This window comes from Canis lupus, chromosome 27 (genome assembly GCF_048164855.1).
Source record: "Canis lupus baileyi chromosome 27, mCanLup2.hap1, whole genome shotgun sequence".
NCBI classification, from domain to species: Eukaryota; Metazoa; Chordata; class Mammalia; order Carnivora; family Canidae; genus Canis; species Canis lupus.
This window is the reverse complement of record NC_132864.1, coordinates 38,119,580-38,143,290: the sequence shown is the minus strand read 5'-3', so window position 1 is coordinate 38,143,290 and position 23,711 is coordinate 38,119,580. Positions and strand designations below refer to the sequence as shown.

General features: G+C 44.8%; 1 protein-coding gene across 14 annotated transcripts in view; it reads right to left on the bottom strand.

Annotated features, from left to right (window-relative positions):
- DGCR2 (DiGeorge syndrome critical region gene 2) overlaps window positions 1–23,711 on the bottom strand; it is a 97,343-nt gene that overhangs the window by 29,711 nt on the left and 43,921 nt on the right. For 11 of the 14 annotated variants that reach the window (XM_072803570.1, XM_072803573.1, XM_072803577.1 and 8 more), the window contains 3 exons: window positions 6,000–6,125; window positions 3,377–3,596; window positions 1,608–1,684 (listed from right to left, as the gene is read on the bottom strand). In XM_072803570.1, coding sequence (XP_072659671.1) covers window positions 1,608–1,684; window positions 3,377–3,596; window positions 6,000–6,125 — 423 coding nt within the window. The remainder of the gene's footprint in view (window positions 1–1,607; window positions 1,685–3,376; window positions 3,597–5,999; window positions 6,126–23,711) is intronic. The other 3 variants (XM_072803567.1, XM_072803569.1, XM_072803579.1) reach the window with 1 other exon arrangement.

The window sequence follows — 23,711 nt, the reverse complement described above, 5'->3', positions numbered from 1 at the left end:
AGAAGATGCAGGTCTGCGTTGCATGATGAGCCAAGGAGAAAACAAGTGTGGCCACTGAAGCCTACCTGGAGCCTTTGCCATTCTCATGCCAGATGAGGGTCCCATGTCCCCCAGCTCAGAACACATTATCATGCAACGCAGACCTGCATCTTCTCTTTTTAACTATCGGTGTCAGGAAGATAACTGGATCAGAAGAGTGTCTATACTATCCTGTAGGCCAATGCCTTCTGCTGGGGTCAGGGGCAATGGGCCTTGGCCTAGGATTAGCCATCAATGGTTGTGATTAAGACAATGAGGAACTACTAGATTTATCCTCTGCAAGATACACAGTGACTCCCAGGCCTGGAAACCCATAAGCTATTTACTTGTCTTCTACTCTGGAGAAAAATCTACATATTACCCTCACAAACTTTGGGGATACAAATATGAGGCATGCTTTCAGTAGGATATTTGGAAGATACAAGAATGGGGTGACTTCCCAAGTAGGAGCAAAGGCTGGTAGGTGTGGCCTCTGTTGGGGCCTCTGTAGTCACCATCTCTGCTCCCTGCCCCTTTCCAGCTGCCAGGCTTAGCACCCCTACCCTGTGAGACCCTGCCTCTCTCCAGGGAAGCCAGCTACCTGGGGCTTCTGAATACCAATCATGTCTATAATTTCACCACAGTATGTAAAGACACAGCCAGTCACCTGCCACAAGGCCACTCAGGCTGGGAAACAGGTGGGCTCTGAGGTCAATGCCCCTTCATTCTCCGCAGTGAGGTAGCTGGACAGAGCAACATGTCTGGGGTCCTGGGACGTGTCCTTCTCAGAGACACTTAAGACATCCACAGTGGGACTGGGACATGTTTAGGAAAAATGAATAGGACCCAAGCTCAAACCACAGGCCCAAAGAGCAGTCCCAAAGCAAGGCCTGACAAGGGGACAGGGCAGGGGAATCACAGCTCAGGCAGCCAAGTGGAGAGGCCATAGCCAGGGCCTGGGTGAAACCTGCCAGTGCCAGAGTAATAGGGCAGGAGGGGAGGGACAGGGGAGGAGGGGGTAATGGCATGACTCAGCTGCCAACACCAGCATGCTTGCTTCCTTTACATTATGTTGGTGCTTACAAACAAGTCAGCATAAAATCCTTAAAGAAACATACACGCACACACAACACATGCACACTCACTATTTTAATTCCATCTGCCTGGTAGCTTTCCTTCCAGTTTGGATTCTACTTCTTGACGTCTCTATCCTAGAAGGCTTATCCCTCCCTCTCGCCCATGTCAGCTGCACACTCCGTATATTCATTATTTTTATACCCCAATTAAAGGCCTTCACTTAAAGGGAAAATGGACAGTCTAGGTATTTGCCAAGTGAGAAAGAAACACAGTTTCCAGAGAAGGCTCCAGCCCCACAAAGAGCGTGAAAGAAGGGCCTTGGGGTGTCTGCCCATCATCATGGTGCCCTCCACAATCTGGGGCCTGCTCCTCTCCATGAGCCCTGCACCAAGCACCACTGGGGAGAGGGTGAAGGGGTGGGGAGCCCCCAGCAATATCTCCCTAGTCAGGATGATGCCCCCCCATCCCAACTGCACACTCAACAACTCTTCTGAAAGACCAAAAAGACTTACCCTTGAACGCTACCTCCCAGCGACCTTCTAGGGAGCGGTTCCGGCTGGCGATGACATACTGGTAGCCAACCCACAGCCTGCAAGAGGGCGGAAAGGCAGCAGGCCTCAGCACAGCAAGGAGACAACCGTGGACTGGGTGTGAGTGTGGGTATCTTAGAGTTATAGTGACCTTTCAAATACCAAGCTTGTAAAGCATTAATGATTTAAGTTTTGATACTAAAATTTAATAAAGTACATATAAAGTTAGTAAACAATAAATTCACAGATCAGAAAAAGTTGAATCTTGGGTAACTCCTATCAATTCCATTCTCATTGGCTGATCCAATAAAGTTTTCACATTCTATATAAGACCAATCTTATTCTTGGTATTCCTGGTACACACAGCCCCATGAATACAACTCTGTGAATATACTAAAACCAAAGAATGGTCTGCTCTAAAGGGGTAAACTTTATGGTGTGTGAATTACATCTCAATAAAACACAAACCCACATGGGTCTACACTGCAGTGTTGGGTAAAATGACGTTCGTGGTCTCCTGCTTGGTCTCCGCTTAGAGCCAGCTCGCCCCAGACCTGCAGTGTGCTCCTGAGCACACACGTCACAGCACCAAGGGGGCCATGGACCTGGCCGACTGCCACAACCACCTGCTGGGTGTGTGCCTCTCACCCCAGCCTTCCAGCCGCAATCCTGGAGCTGCCCGTCAGCAGGCCCAGTGCCACTGCAGGAGTTCTGGCTCAATGCCACTCTTGCCACTCTTCTCCCTTCAGCCTACTGCCATGCACACGCCCACCCTGGGAAGATGGGGTACTTTCCTACCCAGTGGGCTGAGCCCTCTCACTTCTCCATGGATTCATAATCACCCCGTGATCTAGAAGTTTTTTTCTCACTTTGCAGCTGTAGAAGGAAAAACAGCAAGGTGATTGTGATTTGCCAACATCACAGGGCATAACGGTGGAGCCCAAATCCAGCTAGGGTATTGAAATGAAGGCTTGCTCTCCACCTGCTACAGTCATCGTGCTCCTATAGCAGTGTAGCATCCCTGAGAGAGCACACTGGCCATCTGGCAACCCTAAAATCCACTCCTCCACTCCCCAGCAGTGTGGAAGAAGCAATATGCCCCCTCCAGAAGAGGACCACTACAGTCCTCAGCACACACCTGCCCTCCAACAAAACCCTCTAAGCTCTGGGCTTGGAGATGCTGGCAGCTGGCTGCAATTTTGACATATTCTCCACAATGTTGCAGAGCCTTGGGGTCAAGAGTCAGGCTTTGGAGCCAGACTGCCTGAATTGGAACCTAAGCATACCCTAGCTAATACGTGCCCAAGGTCACGTGTTCACCTACTCTGGGCCTGTCTTCTCACCTATCGGCCTCTTGTGGTTTCTAGAAGACTGAACGAGTGCGCCCATGGAAAGCACTGGGCCTGACAGAGCCCTCTTTCTTAGAAGGAACCCTCCACCCACTTTTACGGCCCTCATGCCGGGCCTAGGAAGCCCCTTCAATCAGCCCCTCAGGAGCCAATGAAGGTAACTGCTTGAAGTGACAACACGGCAGCCCATCCCTGGCCCTCTAAGAGCCCCTGACATCATTCTGATGCCTGATCTAAAGCCCAGATCTCTGTTTCCAGTGGATGGGGATGCCCTTCCTCTGAGGGCCGGTCAGCGAAGCCTGAGGGGTGTCATGGGAGGCCAGAAGCCACATCCTCGGTGGGTATCCTGCTCACTGGGTGGCAGCCTGACCTCAAGCCCTGGGTCCCCACCACAGGACTCACTTGTGCTGGTCCTGCCAAGCGAAGCTCCGCTCCGGCTGGTCCCATTCCTGGGCCAGGACGAAGCGCAGCTCCTGGTCAGTGGAGAAGGTGGCAAGGGAACCATTCACACGCTGGCAGGTCTGTGCGGCATCCCAGTAGTTCTCTCCACTCAGGTAGACCCGGTAGCAGCTGGCTGTGCCTTCATAGTGGTGCCATCCTGTTGGGCACTTCCCTAGGAAACATGAAGGGCGGGAGGGGAGTTGTCCCCTAAATTAGGATCCTCACTCCAAAATATGATTAGACATGCTGCACCTGAGGCCAGAAATAGCCCCAGAAAAATGGGGAAACTGAGGCTCAGGAGGCAAGCTCTGCCTATAAGACCACACATGCTGTGAAATACAAGATTCTCTAAGACACAGATGTAGCCCAAGGCACGGGCACATTCAGGGACTCATATCATTTCTGTAAGGCCTTTGATTTACTTGGCACACTAAAGACTGGCTGCAGAATGTATTTCGTGAAGTGGACTTCATTCTCAGATGAAGTCTGGTTGACAAAACAGCAGAACTCCCCATGCCAGGAACGAGCAGAAAGACTCCCTGCCCACACTGCCCCCAAATCTGGCTCTCTGGCCACTCCACCAGCAAGCCCTCCTGAGCCCACTCCTTGGCCCTCCTTTTCCCTTCAAATGGGCACTGGCCAGTATTCCCCTAAAAGAGAAATTCAGAGGATCAGAGCCAGAAGTGCCTCTGGGATAAAAAGGCCAGCCCCTGCCTCCCAAGACGAGAAGGCGAGGCCCAGGTGGTTCTACAGCAGGCAACAGCAGAGTAGCCAGTCGGAGCCTGCATCTCCCTGAGGCAGGCCAACCCAGATGTCTCCTCACCAGGTGGACCCACTCCTGGGGCCAGACGGCCTCCTGCTGTTCTGTACGGCTGGCCTTAGGTAAGATCTAGGGCCTGTTCCACTGGATCTATTAACTTTCAAATGCTGGCCACCCACCTCCTAAGCACATGCTGAAGAATAATAATTTTTAACAAAGGCAGTCATTACCAAAATGCAACTTTTTAATGCATCTACGTCCTATGGAATTAGTAAAACTTCTGAAAGATAGATGTTCATGTTTTTATTAGAGACTGTGTGTGTAACTGATTAACAAAGGCACAGAGATTACAAGAAGGAAATGGCAGCTCTGGCCCGGAGCCCAGGAGGCATGCCACAGCAGCACTGCAGTGAGGACAGGGCTGTCTCCTGCCACCTGCCCACGGGGGACAACCCACTCACAGACTGAGCAGCACAGCACGCAGGAAGGCTCTTCACTGTCGACCAGGAGCAAGCACTGTGATTACCCCTGCTTGGAAGATACACGGGGCACACAGCACATGCCTGCTGAGGCTGTGGCATGAGCTTGAAGGGCAGGGGATCACCAGGGGAGCCCTTACTACGGCTCCTAAACCCCCACGCACAATGTGTTCCACTCACCCACCCCCTCCAGGTGGGTCCTGCCTTGTTTCCAGGCTACAGGTGGAGACACGGAGACATGCAGAGGCCAGCACCTCAGCTGGCAAGCAATAGGGCAGGCTCCCACCCAGGGCTCCTCACCCACCACCTTGGGATGGGTCCAGAGGAAACCCCTCTGGGGATGGCAGCTGGTGGGGGGGGGGGCAATGGAAGGAGGGAACATTACTTTTTATTGGCTCATCTTTTTTTAATCATATGAAATTTGTGGAGTTACTACCTTGGCAGAAGTATGAACTATTCAAAAAAAAAAAATAGGTAAGCAATGAAAAGGGTGAGTGTGAGTGTGAGTCGGGGCTCCATGGGGCTGAGTCCTGGCGGCGCCCCATAGGCTGCATGACCTTGGATGTGCTGACCTCTCAGAGCCTTGGTTTCTTCAGTTGCTAAGCTTGCCCAGTATCCCTTCAGCCACAAGAATCCTTGCATTTCACAGCTTTTATGGATCAAGGGCTAGCACAGCACCAGGGCACAGCTCCCCAGCTCGTTTAGTCCCTGTCAGGCAACCAAGCTGCCACACAGGGTCTGAGCTCTGAGGTGTTCCCCAGTGCTGAGTGTCTGGGGAGGGGCAAGTACTGACATAGCCAACCGGCTCCTTGGCCCCACAGCTGACACATCACCTATCAGTTCCTCCTGTCCCGGCGTGTTGTACCCATGTCTGTCATTATCCCTGTCTGTTTTTGGGGCGGGGGTTGGTGTGGCTTTTCTTTCAACCTTCTTTAATCTTGTAATGCTCCTTTAAAAATCTTAATGTCATAGGGAGTTTATTCAAGAACTAGTCTCTTCAAAAACAGTTTAATGACAGGGGCAGAGCCTTCCCTCCCATCAGCTGGACCTAATCCCTTGGAGCCTATTTCTCCATCAAAAAGCAGCTGATTGTGGCAGCGAGCAGCCTGGTTCCAGAGCCTGGGTTCACATCATGGCTTCACCACTCGGCCCTGGGGTGACCCTGGAAGGGTCGCCTTTCAACCTCAGTCATCAAAAGAGGTCAGTGGCCCCTGACAGCCCAGAAGGGCCATTTTAGGAGGCACACTCCTCATCCAGCTGAGTGGCCCTGGGATAGCCAGGGGCTACATGGGGCCACACAGGGCCACAAGGTTTAGGTCCCAGACAGAGCAGGTCTGCAACTTACTGCTAAAGCGCACGGGCTGCGCCACATTCACTGCATGGAAGTGCTTGGGGTCGCTGCCTCGGGCCCGACCCGGCCGCGGATCCACAGCCTCCTTCCCATGGTAAGGACGCGATTCCCCAGTCACTTCTGAAAGCAAGAAGAGAAACAGGCTGTCAGCACCGCGCACGCAGCGGCAAGGCATCACGCCACCAGGGGCTCTCTGTGGCCAGTGCCAAATTAAAGCCCAGCAGAGTCAGCCTACTCAGGGCTAGGAAAACCAGGTCGAGGGGAAGGCAGCACATTTTCCAGTTATTCAAGAATTCTTTAAAGCCTAGGACACCTTGCTGCTCAAGACCAATGAATGACATGTGCTTCTTACTGAAATTATTCTTCATTTTGTTATTATTATTACAAAATGAGGTCTCTCCATTGTATTTTCTAAAAGGCTGCTAGAACAGCACAGAGCTAGTCATTCCTACCGGGAATCCCTCAGGAGCCCTGGTTTCATGGTGGGGACGCTGGGAGGAGGTGTCTCTCCAGAGGCCAGGCCGCCCCTTCCACCCCAACTGCTAGGGAGCCTCCCGTGGGCGTGAAGGGGGACCGACTGTGGAATACCCTCCTTTGTGCTACTTGCACTGGGCCTGAGTTGCTATCTGTGTGCCTGCCTGTGGGTTCTTCTCACTGCCTCAAGGCCAGGGCCTTCTGACATGCCTGCCTGGCTCCCCGGCGCCTGGCACAGGCCCTGGTGTGCAGCCAGCCTCAAAGGCAGTTGGAAGCATGAACAGGAAGCTGAAAATGAGGAAGACTTCTAGTTTTACGGATCACAATCCAAAAGCGATTCATAGACTGGTGCTTCCACAGTCTCTCTGTGGAGTTCTCCAACCCTGAGAGCACCACTCTCCTCCCTCTTGAAGGTGAGGAGTGATGCAGAGACGTGAGGTAAGGTATTCAAGTCAGAATGGGAGACAGCCAGAGGCAATGTCCCACCAGAACCACCTTCCTTCCTACTCGGCCTGCATGGAAGCATCTTGGTGCTCAGAGAGGACACCTGACTCAAGGTCAGGACAGACAGTGGCAAACTTGGTCTGCACGGCTGCATGCAGAACGAGGTCTCCTCTGGTTCCAGATGGCCACCTCTGGCAGGCCTGAGGCAAAGGACATGGGGCACATGGGCGTGCCATGTGGCCTCCCACAGACCCATCTTCTCTGACTCCATGGTGCTCCACTTGACTGAAGCTTCGCCAACTATCTGATCCTGCTCACGCTGCAGACTCTGACACTGTTTTTATTTCATAAATAATCTGTATTTCTCCTCATTGTAAAATAACAAATCATCCATGTGAAATAACTGAGAAACACAAAAATCTGAAATGCCAAAACATAAACCTTTACTCTGCTAGGGTCTGCCACCCTTCCTGTCTTTTTTTCTATACATATCCCTAAAAATACTGGGATCACATCACTCTATTTTATGTTTTGCTTTGTAAGCTTGACTATAAACAGCTTTCCATATTCTTTTTTTTTCTTTTATTTATTATTTATGATAGTCACAGAGAGAGAGAGAGAGAGGCAGAGACATAGGCAGAGGGAGAAGCAGGCTCCAAGCACCGGGAGCCCGATGTGGGATTCGATCCCGGGTCTCCAGGATCGCGCCCCGGGCCAAAGGCAGGCACCAAACCGCTGCGCCACCCAGGGATCCCAGTTTTCCATATTCTTACATGCTCTTAAGAACATCATTTTTAATGGCTGCACAGAATTCTGTGAATGTATTTAATTATCATAATCCCCTATGGATTGAAGTTTAGGTCGTCTGCATTTTGTCATTACCCTCCAAGGACTGCACAGAGCAACTTGTACAAAAATCTGTGTGCTCCTCCTCATTTCCTTCCAAGATCCTGGGCAAGTCACAAGCCCTAGTAGCTCTGGGTCCTTCCCCAATACATATAGCATTTCCATTGCCCCTCCATAGACATGTGATGGGGCTCAGAGGCCATCAGATTACAAACTACTCTAAGATATAAACTGTGCTCCCAGTGCCTGAGAGAAGCTCAACTCAAGGCAAGACCTTAAAGGAGAAGCACATTCAAGGCCTTTGGTGCAACCTTACTACCAACACAACCACCTCACTGCTGCCACCTGTGTGCTACAGCCACTCTCCTCAGGGGCGACATCAGTTCTCCAGGACTGGGTGTCCCATCCACATATCCTGAGCACTGTCACTCCCACCCCACTCCCTGGGAGGCAGGCAGAGGGGTGAGGAGACCCATACTGGGCTTAAGGATGGCAGACTAGAAATAAGGACAGGGGATTCCCAGCAGAGGGCACGGCTTGGGCAAAGGCCAAAGGCGGACACGTCTGAGACAAGCTTGAGGACAAGTTTGGGTGTGGTGAGCACATGTTTCCCTACACCTGAATTTCATGTCTCCCTCTGTCTGCTCTGACAAGCAAGACCTGTGATTCCACTTTGTGTCTTGGCCTCTGCCCCAGAGCTAAGCACAGCAGCACCTGGTACAGAACAGGCCAAACTGTTCAGAGAAAGCTAAATCTGGGGCACAGGGCGGGAGAGAAAGAAAAGGTAACAGAGTGTGCTGCTGGGGCCTGGATGCTGGCTGACTACGGAGGAGGTATGGGGCAACAGGCCAAACAGTTCAGGGAAGTCACCAGAATGGTGATGGGGAAGCCACTTAGCGCTGTGCAGGCTTCTCTGGTGGCTCAGATGGCAATTCTGAACCTTTCCCTTTTCCATTATTTCTCTTCACAGCCAAACACCCACACTCATGTCCTCATCACTCATTTGTTCAGTGCCACCATGGGAACTCACTGGCACAGACCAAGGACTTCCAAGTGTCCTGGGGGCCAGGAGAAGCAGGAAATGGGTACAAATGAAGAAGAGACGGAGCTCATTGGAGCAGTACCCCTACAGACCCCTTAGGAGCACCTCTGACAAAACAGAATTTCCTTCTGCAACCCACAGACAGTACTTCCCCTTAGGGCCAGGTGGCAGATCTGAGCTGATAAATGTGCAGCCAGCCCCAAGAACCAGTTTCAGGATGTAGACAGCCCAAAGCAACTTTCCCTCTCCATCCCTCTCCCCTTCAATCTCAGTGTGCCAGACACTCTTGTAGGTACGGGGAATACAGCAGTGAGCCAAACAGCAGATGAACTTGTCCTCCTTTAGTGAGAGGTCATGCCCTCAGCCTGCCTTCTCTTCCATCTAGCAACTGGAGATGGGCACACTTACATCCTGTGATTGGGAATGGAAAAGTCTGAGTCTGGGACACCTAGGTGGCTCAGTGGTTGAGCATCTGCCTTGGCTCAGGGCATGATCCTGAAGTTCCGGGATCAAGTCCCGCATGGGGCTCCCTGTGGGAAGCCTGCTTCTCCTTCTGCTTATGTCTGTGTCTCTCATGAATAAATAAACAAAATCTTGAAGAGGAAAAAAAAGGAAAAGTCTAAGTGTGCATCCCAGCCCCCAGCCCATCCTGCAGTCTTGGAAAGGGTGCTGTCTGCACCACAGGCTGCTGTCTGAGCTCTGCTCTCTTCAGGTGTCCTCACCAAGACTTCAGAACAGCTCTGGCCGCCAAAGACAGGGAGTGCATGGAAGGAGACATGAAGCAAGGAGGAGTCAACATGGTTGACTTGGTACTAAAAAAACTGACGTAAAGGAAAATGTCTTACGGATGGGAAGGCAGGCTCAAAAGTATCATGACACTTGCTTTACAGCAGAAGTAGAAAATAGGAGATGTGAGCCCTCCAGGTCCACTGAAACTGAGCCTCCTCACCATACAGCACGGCCAACAGAAGCCTCTCCTTGGCCATCTTCCCAAGCTGGGAATCCTTGTGCGCTGGGGGTGGTGGTGGTGGTAAGTGGTGGTGGTGGTCGGGGGGAAGGGTGTGTACTGCTTAGGGTAGCTGCCTCTTGCTCCACCAGGGACACCCAGCATGCCAGGTTTTCTGCTTTCCCAGCACAAGCCTCACAGGGAGAGCTTGGTGGGGTGGGAGTGGAGGGCATAGGACAGCCTTGAGTCCAACAGGGAAATTGAGTCAGGTCAGGCAGGGGCATGCTTGCTTCCCAACATTTGTTATTTGCAAATAAAGGACAAAATGTGAGTGATTCTAATTTGTGTTCCTAGGATTGTATAACTTGTCCAAATACAGCATTAGGGTTCAGATGAGCTTATAACCTCTCCAAATAAAGGGCAAGACAGACTAGAGCTTCTTTAGCGCTCCAAGTGGTCTGAATGCATATCACTTTCCTTCTTTACATCAAAACAGGTTTAGAATCACGGTCAAGGGACACCTGGATGACTCAGTGGTTAACGGTCTGCCTTTGGCACAGGGCATGATTCCGGGTTCCTGGGATCGAGTCCCACATTAGGCTTCCTGCCTATGTCTCTGCCTCTCTCTGTGAGTCTCTCATGAATAAATAAAATCTTAAAAAAAAAAAAAAAAAGAATAGTGGTAAAAAATCAGGGGTAGGTAAGTCCAGTAACATTTGCTTACCAGAAGAGGATTTCTAACATTAGACAGCCTGAAAATATAAAATTTTGAATGGTATTTCCATTATGTTGTACATTCTTTACATTGATTTTTTTTTTCCCTCCCAGCTAGAGCCAGGGTCATGGAGCTTATTAAGAAACTTACCGAGGCTAAAGATTTACTAGTTTAGGCAAGCCCCAGGACTGCCATCTTTGTCTCCATTCTATCAAGGTTTTGAGACCTACGCTTCTGAAATACCAAATGAACACTTCTGCTTTTCTACTATATACCCATGTGGACAACATATAACTCAACACAGAGAGTAACTGCAAAAATACAGCCCTGTCAGTTCCAAGTTCAAACCTGCTTCCCTCCTGTTGCCAGGGTTCAAATATCTCAGGCACAAGTTCACGGAGGAAATGACTTACCTTCCACTAAGGCCGGTGACAGAAGTTAAAGCCATCAGATAGTCCTATGACACACTCAAGATATGGCCTTGGGTCTCAACTGCCAGCAGAAATATGCCAAAAGCAGCATAACCTGGTAAGAATCCTCACCCAAGGTCTTAATTCTTCTGTATGTACATCACAAGATGAAATAGAAACAGATGAAACAGAAACCTGTCTCCCCTCCTCCCAGACCCCTGTTAAATTAAAAAAGAGAAAAACAAGGTCGCCTCAGTGGCTTAGTTTAATTAAGAGTCCGAAAAAAAGAAAAAAAATCAAGAGTCCAACTCTTGATTTCAGTTCAGGTCATGAGCTCAGGATTGTGATGAGCCCCAAAGGAGGGTCCTGTGCTGGGCATCGAGTCTGCTTACGATTTTCTCTTTCTCTCCCTCTGCCCTTTCCCAACTCCGCAAAAATGAATGAATGAATGAATGAATAATCAAAGCATTGACAGTATACACAGTAAGATACTTTTTCATGTAAGAAAGAGGTCAAAAGGGATCCCTGGGTGGCGCAGCAGTTTAGCGCTTGCCTTTGGCCCAGGCGCGATCCTGGAGACCCGGGATCAAATCCCACGTCGGGCTCCAGGTGCATGGAGCCTGCTTCTCCCTCTGCCTCTCTCTCTCTCTCTGTGTGACTATCATAAATAAATAAAAATTAAAAAAAAAAAAAAAAAAGAGGTCAAAAAAAAAAAAAAAAAAAAAGAGGAGGGCAGTCCAGGTGGCTCAGCGGTTTAGCACCGCCTTCAGCCCAGGGTCTGATCTCGGAGTCCTGGGATCGAGTCCCACGTCGGGCTCCCTGCATGGAGTCTGCTTCTCCCTCTGCCTGTGTCTCTGCCTCTATCTCTCTCTGTGTCTCTCATGAATAAATAAATAAATAATATATTAAAAAAAAAAGAGGAAATAAACTATATTAATATTTGATTATTTTTGTAAAACAAAATGAGAACTCAAGAAAGATAAGCCAGAAACTAATTGAATTACTTACCTACAGAATGTGAATGGGAACCAGGCAAAAGAGGGGAAAGGAAAGGAAAAGGAAAAGGAAAAGTTAAAAGGAAAAGGAAATGGAAACTTTTTTTAGCAGCCTCTATGCCCAACGTAGGACTTGAACTCATGACCCCAAGATAAGAGTCAGCCAGGCAACCCTGTTAAGAACTTTAGATATGTTTTTATACATTATGACTTCTGAATCCTGTTTACATTTTACATATCTTAAAAATAAGTCAGAGAACCTTTTGAATATACTAAAACTGTGAAACTGTACTTTAAAGGGGTGAATTTTATGGCATGTGAATTATATCTCAATACAAAAACATTAAAATAAATCAAGATGAGGAGGCAAAGTCCTAAAACTGAATATAAACAGGGTGAAATGTTAACATAATCACCTTAAAGAAAAAAGGAATGAATGCTAGTCACTTCTGACTTGAGAACTGACTATACCCCATCAGTGGGAAACAGCCTAATACCATAAAGAACTACAAAAAAATCCTAGCATTTACATAATAGCTGTGTTTTTGTTTTTGTTTTTAAAGATTTTATTTACTAATGAGAGATACAGAGAGAGAGAGACACACACACACACACAGGCAGAGAGAGAAGGTGATCCCGGACCCAGGATCACACCTTGAGCCAAAGGCAGACACTCAACCGCTAAGCCGCCCAGGTGTCCCAATAGTTGTGTTCTTGATAGTGGTAGAGGAGTAGTAATTCCAAAACTACTAGTATTTTAGGACTGGCCAAATGGATGCATATATACAGGGTATTGGGAACCAGGGGAAAAAAAAAAAAAAAACATGAGATGGGAGGAAGAGAGGAAAAACTTTAAGTTAGAATCAGAGGTACCAATAAATATGAGGTTATTATTTTTAAAAAGGATTCCTATTTCCATCCACTGAAAGAAGTGCCTAGAAGATGTGATGCCCAAATAACTATGAGCACAGCTAACACTTAGAACTTGGCTTCTAGGGATCCCTGGGTGGCGCAGCGGTTTGGCGCCTGCCTTTGGCCCAGGGCGCGATCCTGGAGACCCGGGATCGAATCCCACGTCGGGCTCCCGGTGCATGGAGCCTGCTTCTCCCTCTGCCTGTGTCTCTGCCTCTCTCTCTCTCTGTGACTATCATAAATAAATAAAAATTTAAAAAAAAAATTAAAAAAAAAAAAAAAAAAAAAAGAACTTGGCTTCTAGGGGATCCCTGGGTGGCTCAGCAGTTTGATGCCTGCCTTTGGCCTAGGGCGTGATCCTGGAGACCCAGGATCGAGTCCCACATCAGGCTCTCTGCATGGGGCCTGCTTCTCCTTCTGCCTGTGTGTCTGCCTCTCTCTCTCTCTGTTTCTCATGAATAAATAAATAAAATCTTAAATAAATAAATAAATAAATAAATAAATAAATAAATAAATAAATAAAAACTTGGCTTCTAAATACCATTTCTCACTGAAAGTAACGGGGCTCTTTAGAGAAATGGTTAATTCCAGGTCCGGGGCAGGAAAACTATGATATGAACCTGGAACATTTTACAGTGCCACAAAATAGGAAAGATCTTTATAAAATAATTTATTAAGTGCGGTGCATATGGTAGAATTACAAAATCAGCATTTTTAAACCACCACTATTATAACCGATTCAGACAAGAACCATCAATATAAAATAACTGGGTATAAGGTTGCTGGAAAATACCTAGACCACCACTCCACAGATTACTCATTACTTATTCACAGATTAGTTTTGTTAAGGATAGGGGAGACATTTACTGTACTGAAATCTGGCAGACATTTCCTTGACCAAGTGATCAAACTTAACATCACCAATAATGGGACAAACTGACCTCATGCCTCTCCAATGGGACACTTTATGATCCGCTTAGATTCACCTGAATCTAATCATGAGCAAACAGACAAGTCCATATTGAAGGACATTCTACAAAACAATTGGCTTGGATACTTTAAATAGGTCAATGCCATGTAAGATCAGTAATAATATATTTTTTAAAAAGCTGGGGACACTTCTAGATTACAGAATAAAGCAAGATGGTAAGAAAATACAGTATATAATCTTTGAGTAAATCCTAAATTTAAAGACAAAAAAAACCTGTAAAAGATATTTTTGGGGGCAATGGAAAAACTTCAAAATAAACTGTAAGATAACAGGACTGTAGTTAAGTTTCTTACACATGAAAAGTGTACTGTAGTTATGGGATTGTTCTTAGAAGACAGATGAAGTATTCAGGAGTAAAATGTCATGATATTACACTCTCAAAAGGTTCAGGAAAAAAAAAAGGTTCAGGAAAAAAAAAAACATGAAGAGAAAGCAATGGTTAAGGGTTTGTGAATGCAGATAAAGGCAGTATGAGCACTCACTGTACTACTCATGCACCTTTCCTACAGATTTGAAATTTCTCATATTAAAAGGAGGAGAAGGCAGCTGACACACCCATATCTCATCCCTGTATTTGGTGTGCTCAGGCAACCCTGTCCCATCTCACCCCAGCAGAAGACGGGTGACTTATTGATGAGAAGGTCAAACAGGTGGTCTCTTAGTTGGGAGCACCAGTTCAACTGAGAGTCAGGTTCTATACTTTGTTGGAGGAGGGCAAAATCCCAGCCCCTTTTCCCCCACTGGGATCCCAGAACCTCAGCCTCTGGGCAGAATGGAACATTCCTCCATGGAAAAATCTGGCCAGCCCAAGAAAAAAGTCCCAAAGGAGAGGAGACTCTCCAAGAAACAGTCCAGCTGGTTCACTGTCTAGGGAGGCCCACAAGCACAGAGCTTCCAGTCCCTCTGCTACACAGAGAAGGCAGGCAAGGCCAACTTCCCTCCAAGGAGACCCTGCAAACGAAAGACACCAACCTACAAGAGGAAACAATACAAAAAGAATGTATACAGAACAGTTCAACAAAAACGTGCCATTAACATACTCAAAGTGACAGACAATATTGTATCCATAAAACAAGAATGGGATACTATTAAAAAGGAACATAGAGACACCATTAGCCCCCCACCCAAAGAAAAAGCTCTACTAGAAATGTAACATGATGGCAAACATGATAACCTGTTAAAAGATGTGGTGCAAGTAGAGACCTCTTTAAAGTAAAATAAAAAGACAAAGAGATGGAAAACTGGTGACTGAAAAAATTGAAGATCAGTCTAAGAGCTCCAGTTTCTACTAACAGTTCTAGAAAGAGACAAGATAAATGGAAGAGAAGAAAAAAAAAATCTAGTGTTTTCTTTCCCTAAACCAAGAGGCAGAAGTTCCTAAAATGAAAAGATCTGCTGAGTGGCCAGTACAACATATCAAAAGACACTTAAAATTTCTAGAAGAACAAAAACAGGTTTCGTTTAAAGAATCAGATTTATGGCATCAGCAATATTGAGAGTTAATAAAAATGGAGTAAGATCTTCAAAATTATAAGGGAAACTTATTTTTACCTAGTAATTCTAAATCCAGCTAAATCTAGCATGTGTGAGGTCAAATAAAGGCATTTTCAAACATGCAAGCAAGGAATCAAAAACTTTTGTCTTCCGTGTTCCTTTTCTGCAGAAGTTAATAAAGAAAGCAGTGTTTTACTTAAATGAGGGAATAAACCAAATCAGGAAACCAAAAAACAGAGGATCTAACATGGCGCGTGGGGGGGGGGGGGGACACAAGCAGACAGACATGAGGGAAAAATCTGATTCTCCCATGCTGATGGGGACAGGAGAACTCAAGAGGGCAGCTGAGAAGGTGGGCAGCAGGCCCTGCCAGCAACTCAGCCAGACAGATGAAGTCAGGGGGCTCCAGGAAAGGAGATTCCAAAATCAATCTCTGTCAGAATAACATGATAGATCTACAACTGAGGGGAAATCAGGAAAGAGATCCATCCTGCTAAGGATATTTTTTTTTAAATGTAAATATATAGCCACTTTGGGAAACAATTTGGGAATTTCTTAAAAAGTGAAACATACGGGACACCTGGGTGGCTCAGCGGTTGAGCGCCTGGCTTCAGCCCAGGGCATGATCCTGAAGTCCCGGGACGGAGTCCCACATTGGGCTCTCGGCATGGAGCTTGCTTCTCCCTCTGCCTGTGTCTCTGCCTCTCTCTGTGTGTGTCTCTCATGAATAAATACAAATCTTTAAAAAAAAAAAAAAGTGAAACATAAATTTATAACAGATCCAGAAATCCCATCCGTTTTTGTCCAAGAGCAATGAAAGCATATTGTCCCCTGAAAATTCATACACTAATGTTCATAGCGGCTTTACTCTCAAAGTGGAAGCAACTCAAATGCTCATCAAAGTGAAAGTATAAACAAAGCATGGCATTATCCATAGAATGGAAAATTTGGTGTGGAAAGGAACTACTGTCACAGGCAGCAAACAGATGAACCTCAAAAACAGGATGCCAAGCAGAAGAAGTCAGACACAAAAGAAGGTAAACAGTAGGATTCACTTTATAGGAAATGTCCAGACATATTCTGGGTCTAAAAGACACAGAAAATAAGATTAGTGGTTGCTTGGTACTGGGGGAGGAAACAAGGAATAACCACAAATGGACTTGGGGATCTTTGGGGGCAGTGGAAATGATCTTAAAGTTCACTGTGATGATAGATGCACAACTCTAAGAATTTCACAAAAATCACAGACTTGTATGCTTTCGAAAGTGATGAATTTTATGGTACATAAATTATATCTCACTCAAAGTGTTAAACCGGAAGTCTAACAGAAGACAAATAAAATTATTCTTTCTTTTTTAAAAAAATATTTTACTTATTTATTCATGAGAGACACAGAGAGAGAGAGAGAGAGAGAGAGACAGAGGCAGAGGGAGAAGCAGGCTCCCCACAAGGGAGTCCGATGTAGGACTCAATCCCAGGACCCCGGGATCACACCCTGAGCCACCCAGGCATCCCTAAAACATTTTCTTTAAAGTACATGCACAAGTTTTTATTTTATTTTATTTTATTTTATTTTTTAATTTATTTATGAGAGAGAGAGAGAGAGAGAGAGACAGGCAGAGACACAGGAGGAGGGAGAAGCAGGCTCCATGCAGGGAGTCTGATGTGGGACTCAATCCCGAGACTCCAGGATCGCGCCCCGGCCAAAGGCTGGCGCTAAACCGCTGAGCCACCCAGGGATCCCCAAGTTTTTTTTTTTAAGGTAAACAAAAAGAAAACTACATGGATGGACCTTGAAAATATGCTAATTAAAAGCCAGACACAAAATACCACACATTATATGACTCCATTTCTATGAAATGTGCAGAAGAGTCCAATCCATAGAGACACAAGTAGGTTAAGTGGTTGCCAAGGGCTAAGGCTTGAGAGAAAGTGGGAGAGTGCCTGCTGATGGGTACGGGGTTTTATTCTGGGGTGATAAAAATGTTCTATAGTAGAGGTGATAGTTCTGAAAATATTCTAAAAGCCACCAAAAAACATATTTAATGAGCAAATTCTATGGTATGTGAATTATATTTCAATAAAGTCATCAAACAGATGATGGTGACAATGTTCAACTCTGGGGTAAAAACAAAATGTTTCACCAGCAAAAAGGAAATGGAATCATCCTCCATGCCCAGCCAAGAGCAGCACTGACAGGGAGTAAGAACTCTGGGAATGAGGAGATGAAGGGGGATGTATCAGCCACCTTGTTCAAAGAAAATCAATAAAGCATGCCCAAAACCATGGAATTTTGAGACCCACTAATAAAAACTAAGTAAAATCAATAGCTAAAGTAATCTCAAGTATTTGCTTCTGAGAAGTGGGAATGGGAAGGGGCACAGGGTTGCTATTTTTTAAATAAAAAGTCTTATAGAACTATTTGAATATTCAGATGGTGTGTACAAGTAACTTGAATAAACCTCCAACTAAAATTTTGATTTAGATGATTAAAATCAGCTCCTCTTCAGATCCATATGGCCTTGCCCCACTGTTTCACTATGGTGTGCTGCTGCTGAGCATCTCATGTTATTCTGATTCTTGATCTTTTCACCAGGACCTGTGCTCTCCCTCTTTGGATATGTGGTGTTCACTGTATTCCTGACATGCTGTAAGTACACAAGGTAGATCTTGTCTAAGTCTTTTTTTTTTTTTAAAGACTTTATTTATTTATTCATGAGAGATAGAGAGAGAGAGGCAGAGACAGACAGAGGGAGAGGCAGCCTCCCTGTGGGGAACCCGATGTGAGACTCGATCCCTGGACCCCAGGGATCATGCCCTGAGCCGAAGGAAGACGTGAGTCATCCAGGCATGCCCTTGTCTAAGCCTTTTAAAAATTATTGTGCCCTCCTCACCTCAAAGCTATATGACTAATTCCCTCTACTCCTGTATTTTATTTTCTTTAAAAGAACTCTTATGGGAAGCAGAGGGGTGAGGCGCTGGGCAGCTCAGTTGGTTAACCATCCAAATCTTGGTTTTAGCTCAGGATATAATCTCAGGGCTTTGAGATTGAGCCCGGTGTCTGGTTCCCTGCTCAGCATGGAGTCTGCTTGTTCCTCTCCCTCTACTCCTCCCCATGCTTGTGTGCATGCATGCTCTCTCTCTCCCCCCAATAAATAAAAAATAAAAAAACAAAAACAAAAACAAAAACAACCTGGGGCTGCCCAGGTGGCTCAGCGCTTTAGCGCTGCCTTCAGCCCAGGGCGTGATGCTGGAGACCCGGGATCGAGTCCCACGTCAGGCTCCCTGCTTGGAGCCTGCTTCTCCCTCTGCCTGTGTCTCTGCCTCTCTCTTTCTCTCTCTGTGTCTCTCATGAATAAATAAATAAAATCTTAAAAAAAAAAAAAAACCCTCTTACTCGGCCACCTGGGTGGTTCAGTTGGTAGAGCATGCAACTTTTCTTTTTCTAGAAAGAGAACACGTGCACACAAGCAGGGATGGGGAGAGGCAGAGGGAGAGAATCTTAAACAGGCTCCACACCCAGGATGGAGGTCAACTCGGGGCTCAATTTCACAACCCCCCAGATCATGATCTGAGCCAAAATCAAGAGTTGACGCTTAACTGAGCCATGCAAGTGCCCCAAGCATGCGACTCTTGATCTCGGGGTTGTGAATTTGAGCCCCACATTAGGTACAGAAATTACTTAAAAATAAAATCATGGGGCACCTGGGTGGCTCAGCTGGTTAAATATCTGCCTTTGGCTCAGGTCACGATCCAGGATCCTAGGATTGAGCCCTACATTGGGCTCCCTGTCAGTGGGAGTCTGCTTCTCTCTCTCCCTCTGCCCCCTCACCCCCTACTTGTGTTCTCTCTCTCAAATAAATAAACAGAATCTTTGATAAATTAACTATTTTTAAAAATTAGAGGGGGCTGGTGGCTCAGTCAGTTAGCCATGAGTCTTGATTTCTGCTGGGGTGGTGATCTCAAGGTCATGAGATCAAGCCCGCCTTACGCTCTACACTCAGCAGGGAGTCTGCTTGGGATTCTTTCTCCCTCTGCCCCTCCTCCTGCTCTCTCTCTCTCAAATAAATCTAAAAAAATAAAAATAAAAAAATAATCAGATATTGGATTTTCTGGACTTTTTTTTTTAATGGATAAGAGCTCCTTCTTGCTCAATTATTCCTTTTCACAGCGTTCTGTTCATGTTCAGAAAATAGATCATCTGTATATGTATATATTTTTCATTGCAACAAAACACATAAAACTTTAACCATTTTTAATTAAGGACTTGGGTCAAAGACCCTTCTTTCAATTCTTTGAGTATATATGCAGAAGTGGAATTACTGGATCCTATGGTAGTTCTATTTTTAATTTTCTGAGGAACCACAATATTGTTTTTCACAGTGACTGCACTATTTCACATTCTCACCAATTGTGCAAAAGCAATCCAATGTCTCCATGTCCCCACCATCATCTCCACATCCCCACTGCATCCACACTAGCACTTGTTTTGATAGCAGCCATCCTAATTGGTGTTAAGGTAGTGTCTTGTGGTGGTTTTGATTTGCACTTTCCTAATGATTAGTGATGTTGAGTACATTTTCACGTACTTGGCCATTTGTATGTCTTCTCTGGAGAAATGCCAAGTCCTATGCCAATTTTTTAATTAGATGTTTTGTTGTTGTTGAGTTGTAGTTGATACATATATATATTCATTCTGAATATTAGTCCTTCATCAGATATATGATTTGCAAATATTTTCTCCCAATCCTTAGGCTGCCTTTTTATCTGTTGAATGTCTTCCTTTAATGCAGTTTTAAATTTTGATGTAGCTCAATTTATATTTTTTCTTTGTTTGTTATGGGTGCCACGTGTAAGAGATCTTTGCCAGCCCAATGTCATAAAACTTTTCTCCTGAGTTTTACAGTTTTAGCTCTTTAGCTCTTCAGTCTTTTGAACCAAATCGAATTAATTTTTGCACACTAAGTGAAGTAATTAATTTTTGCATGTGGCTGACCAGTTTTCCCAGCACCAATTTTTGAGAATACTGCTCTTCCGTCACCCATTGAACAATAATACCCCTGTGGAAAATTGATCATAAATATGAAGGTTTATTTCTGGGTTCTCTATTCTATTCCATTGGCTTATGTATCTTTCTTTACACCAGATCCACACTGTCTTGATTATTGTAGCTTTGTAGCAAGTTTTAAAATCAGAGTATGATGGGACGCCTTGGTGGCTCAGTGGCTGACCATATGCCTTTGGCTCAGGGCGTGATCCCAGGATCCAGGATCTAGTCCCACACTGGGCTCCTTGCAGGGAATCTGCTTCTCCCTCTGCTTGTGTCTCTGCCTCTCTCTGTGTGTCTCTCATGAATAAATGGGTAGAGTCTTTAAATATATGTATATAATATAATCAGAGTATGAGATTTCCAACTTTGTTCTTTTCCAAGAATGTTTTGGCCAAATGAATTTTAGAATGGAGTTTCCTATTTTGGCAAAAATGGTTTCTGGCATTTTGATAGGGATTGTATTATATCTGTAGATTGCTTGGGTAGTACTGATGGCTTTCTAAATCTTCCAGTCTGCAAACATAGGAGGTCTTTCCATTTACCTGTATCTTTAAATCCTTTCAGCAGTGTTTTATAGTTTTCAGTATACTAGAGTCTTTCACTTCCTTAAATTTATTCCTAAGTGTTTTATACTTTTTGATGCTATTGTAAACCTTCATTTCCTTCTTGGTTTGTTCACTGTTAGTGTACAGAAACATAAATGATTTTTGTGTGTTGATTTTGTGTCCTTAAACTTTGCTGAATTTTTTTTAGTTCCAATAGTGTATGTAATCTTTAGGATTTTCTACATATATCATACTACCTGTGAACAGAGGTAATTTTACTTCTTCCTTCCCAATTCCGATGCCTTTATTTTCTTGTCTAATTGCTTTGGCTAGAACTAATTTCCAATACCATGTTGAACAGAAGTGGAATCCTTGTCCTGTTCTTGATCTTAGAGGAAAAGCTTTCAGTCTTAACTACTGAGTAGGATGTCAGCTGTAGGTATGTCATATATAGTCTTTATTATTTCCAGGTAGTTCCCTTCTATTCCTAGCTTGTTGAGTATTTGTATCATGAAAGAGTGGTTAATTTTGCCAAATACTTTTTCTGTATTGAAATGAACATGTGGTTTCCTCCCCTACATTCTGTTACTGTGGTTGGTGTATTACATTGAGTTAGTTTGTTGAACCATCCTTGCATTCCAAGAGTAAATCCATTTGGTTATAGTATATAATCATCTTAATGTGCTGTTAGATTTTGTTTGCTTGTACTTTGCTAAGAATTTTTGCATCAAAGTTCATGGGATATTGATCTGTAATTTTCTTCTGGAAGCTTGTTGCTGGGAATTTTCTATTTCATCTAGGTCATCCAATTTGTTGGCATACAATTCTTCAGAGTACTCTCATAATCCTTTTTATTTCTGTAAAATTGGTAATAATGTCCTAACTTCCATTTCTTCTTTCAGTTATTTGGGTGTTCTCTCTTTAGTCATTCTAGCTAAAGGTTTGTCAATTTTGTCTATCCACAGATTTTCCTTCGTTGTTTTTCTATAATTTATCTCTGTTCTAACCTTTATTTTCTTGCTTCTGCTAGGTTTGGGTTTAGTTCATTCTTCTTTGCCTAGTTCCTTAATGTTTAAAGTCAAGTTGACGATTTGGGATCTTTTTTTTTTTTTTTTTTTAAGATTTTATCTATTTATTCATGAGAGAGAGAGAGGAAGAGACACAGGCAGAGAGAGAAGCAGGCTCTATGCAGGGAGCCCAATGTGGAACTTGATGCCGGGACCCCAGGATCATGCCCTGGGCCTAGGGCAGGCGCTCAACCACTGAGCCACCCACACATCCCTCTTTTTTTTAACATAACATTTACAGCTATACATTTCCCTAGCACTGTTTTCATTGCATCCCATTAGTTCTGCTATGTTGTGTTTCCATTTTCATTGGTCTTGATATTTTCTAGTTTCTTTGTGACTTCTTCTTGACATTGACTATTTAAGAGTATGTTATTGAATTTCCATGTATTTTTGAATTTTCCCATTTTCCTTCTAACTGTTGATTTCTAGTTTTATTCCATTGTAATTGGAAAACATACTTTGTATAATTTCAATCTTCTAAATTTAATGACTTCTTTTATGGCCTAACACACAGTCTTTCCTGGAGAACATCATTATGTGCACTGGAGGAAAAAAAATGTATTCTGCTATTGTTGATAGCTATTGTGATCCTCTAAGTCCCCAAGGCTCTATTGACTTTTCTTTGTTCATCTGTTCCAAAGACTCAATAACTTCAAATGTTCTCTAAGTTCACTTAGTCTTTCTCCTGACCAGTGGAGGCTACTATCCAAACACTTCTGATTGATTTTTCAATTCAATTACAGTATTTGTTTTTCTTTATAATTTGTTTCTCTTTGTTGGTGTTCTCATTTTGTTCATATACTGTTACTCTGATTTCCTTTAGTTGTCTCTGTTTTCCTTTAGCTCTCTGAGCACATTTAAGACAGTTTTAAAACATCTGTCTAATACGTTCAATGTCTGCTTCCTCAAAGATAGTTTCTGCCACTTTATCTTATTCCTTTAAATGGGCCATGTTTTCCTGTTCCTTTGTATGCCTTGTGATTTTGTTGTTGACCATTAGTCATCTGAATAAACAGCCATCTTCCCCCATCTTTGTGGACTGGTTCTGTGTTGAAGAGCTTCACTAGTTAGCAGAGTTTGTTCTGAGCCTTGGGACCACTGTGGGGCAAAGGCTTAAGGTCTTCTCAAGTCTTTTTTTGTACTAAGTCTGATATTTGGCCTGTACTTTACACTTGTAGTCCATCCTTGTTCAAAATGGCCACATTTCAAGTGCTCAATAGCCACATGTGACTCATGGCTACTATACAGGGCAGTGTTGTCTACAAAATAAAGTTCATGCCTGCTGCTGGGAGAAAGACTCATTTAGCCCATGCAGTGAGGAAGGCAGACAGGTGGTGAACGAGAATCCCACCAACCCACAATCCATTCCCATGCAACATGCCCACCAGCCTTAGTATTTAGAGCACCAAGCCTTTCAGTGGCACTGCTTGTCAAACCAGCTCATTTCCTAACCATCTCTCTCTAAAGCAGGTTCACACTTACAGTTTCTCTGGTATGCTAAGTTTACTCTCCTCCCACTGGCTTTTCTTGAAGGAAAACAAAAAGCCTACATAATATCTGACATATTTGAAAGAACATATGTAAGAAATAAAGCCTAATAATAAAATATAGTTGTGAGTCCTCCACCCCAACCCCTACCCTACTTCAGAACCCAAACATCAGCTGTAGGGTTGTTTCTCCTGGTCTTATTCCTCTGTATCCCCACCAGGGAGGAACTAGGAGACCAAATTTTGGGTATCATCATTTTGTCTTTTTTTAGTTTAACACACATG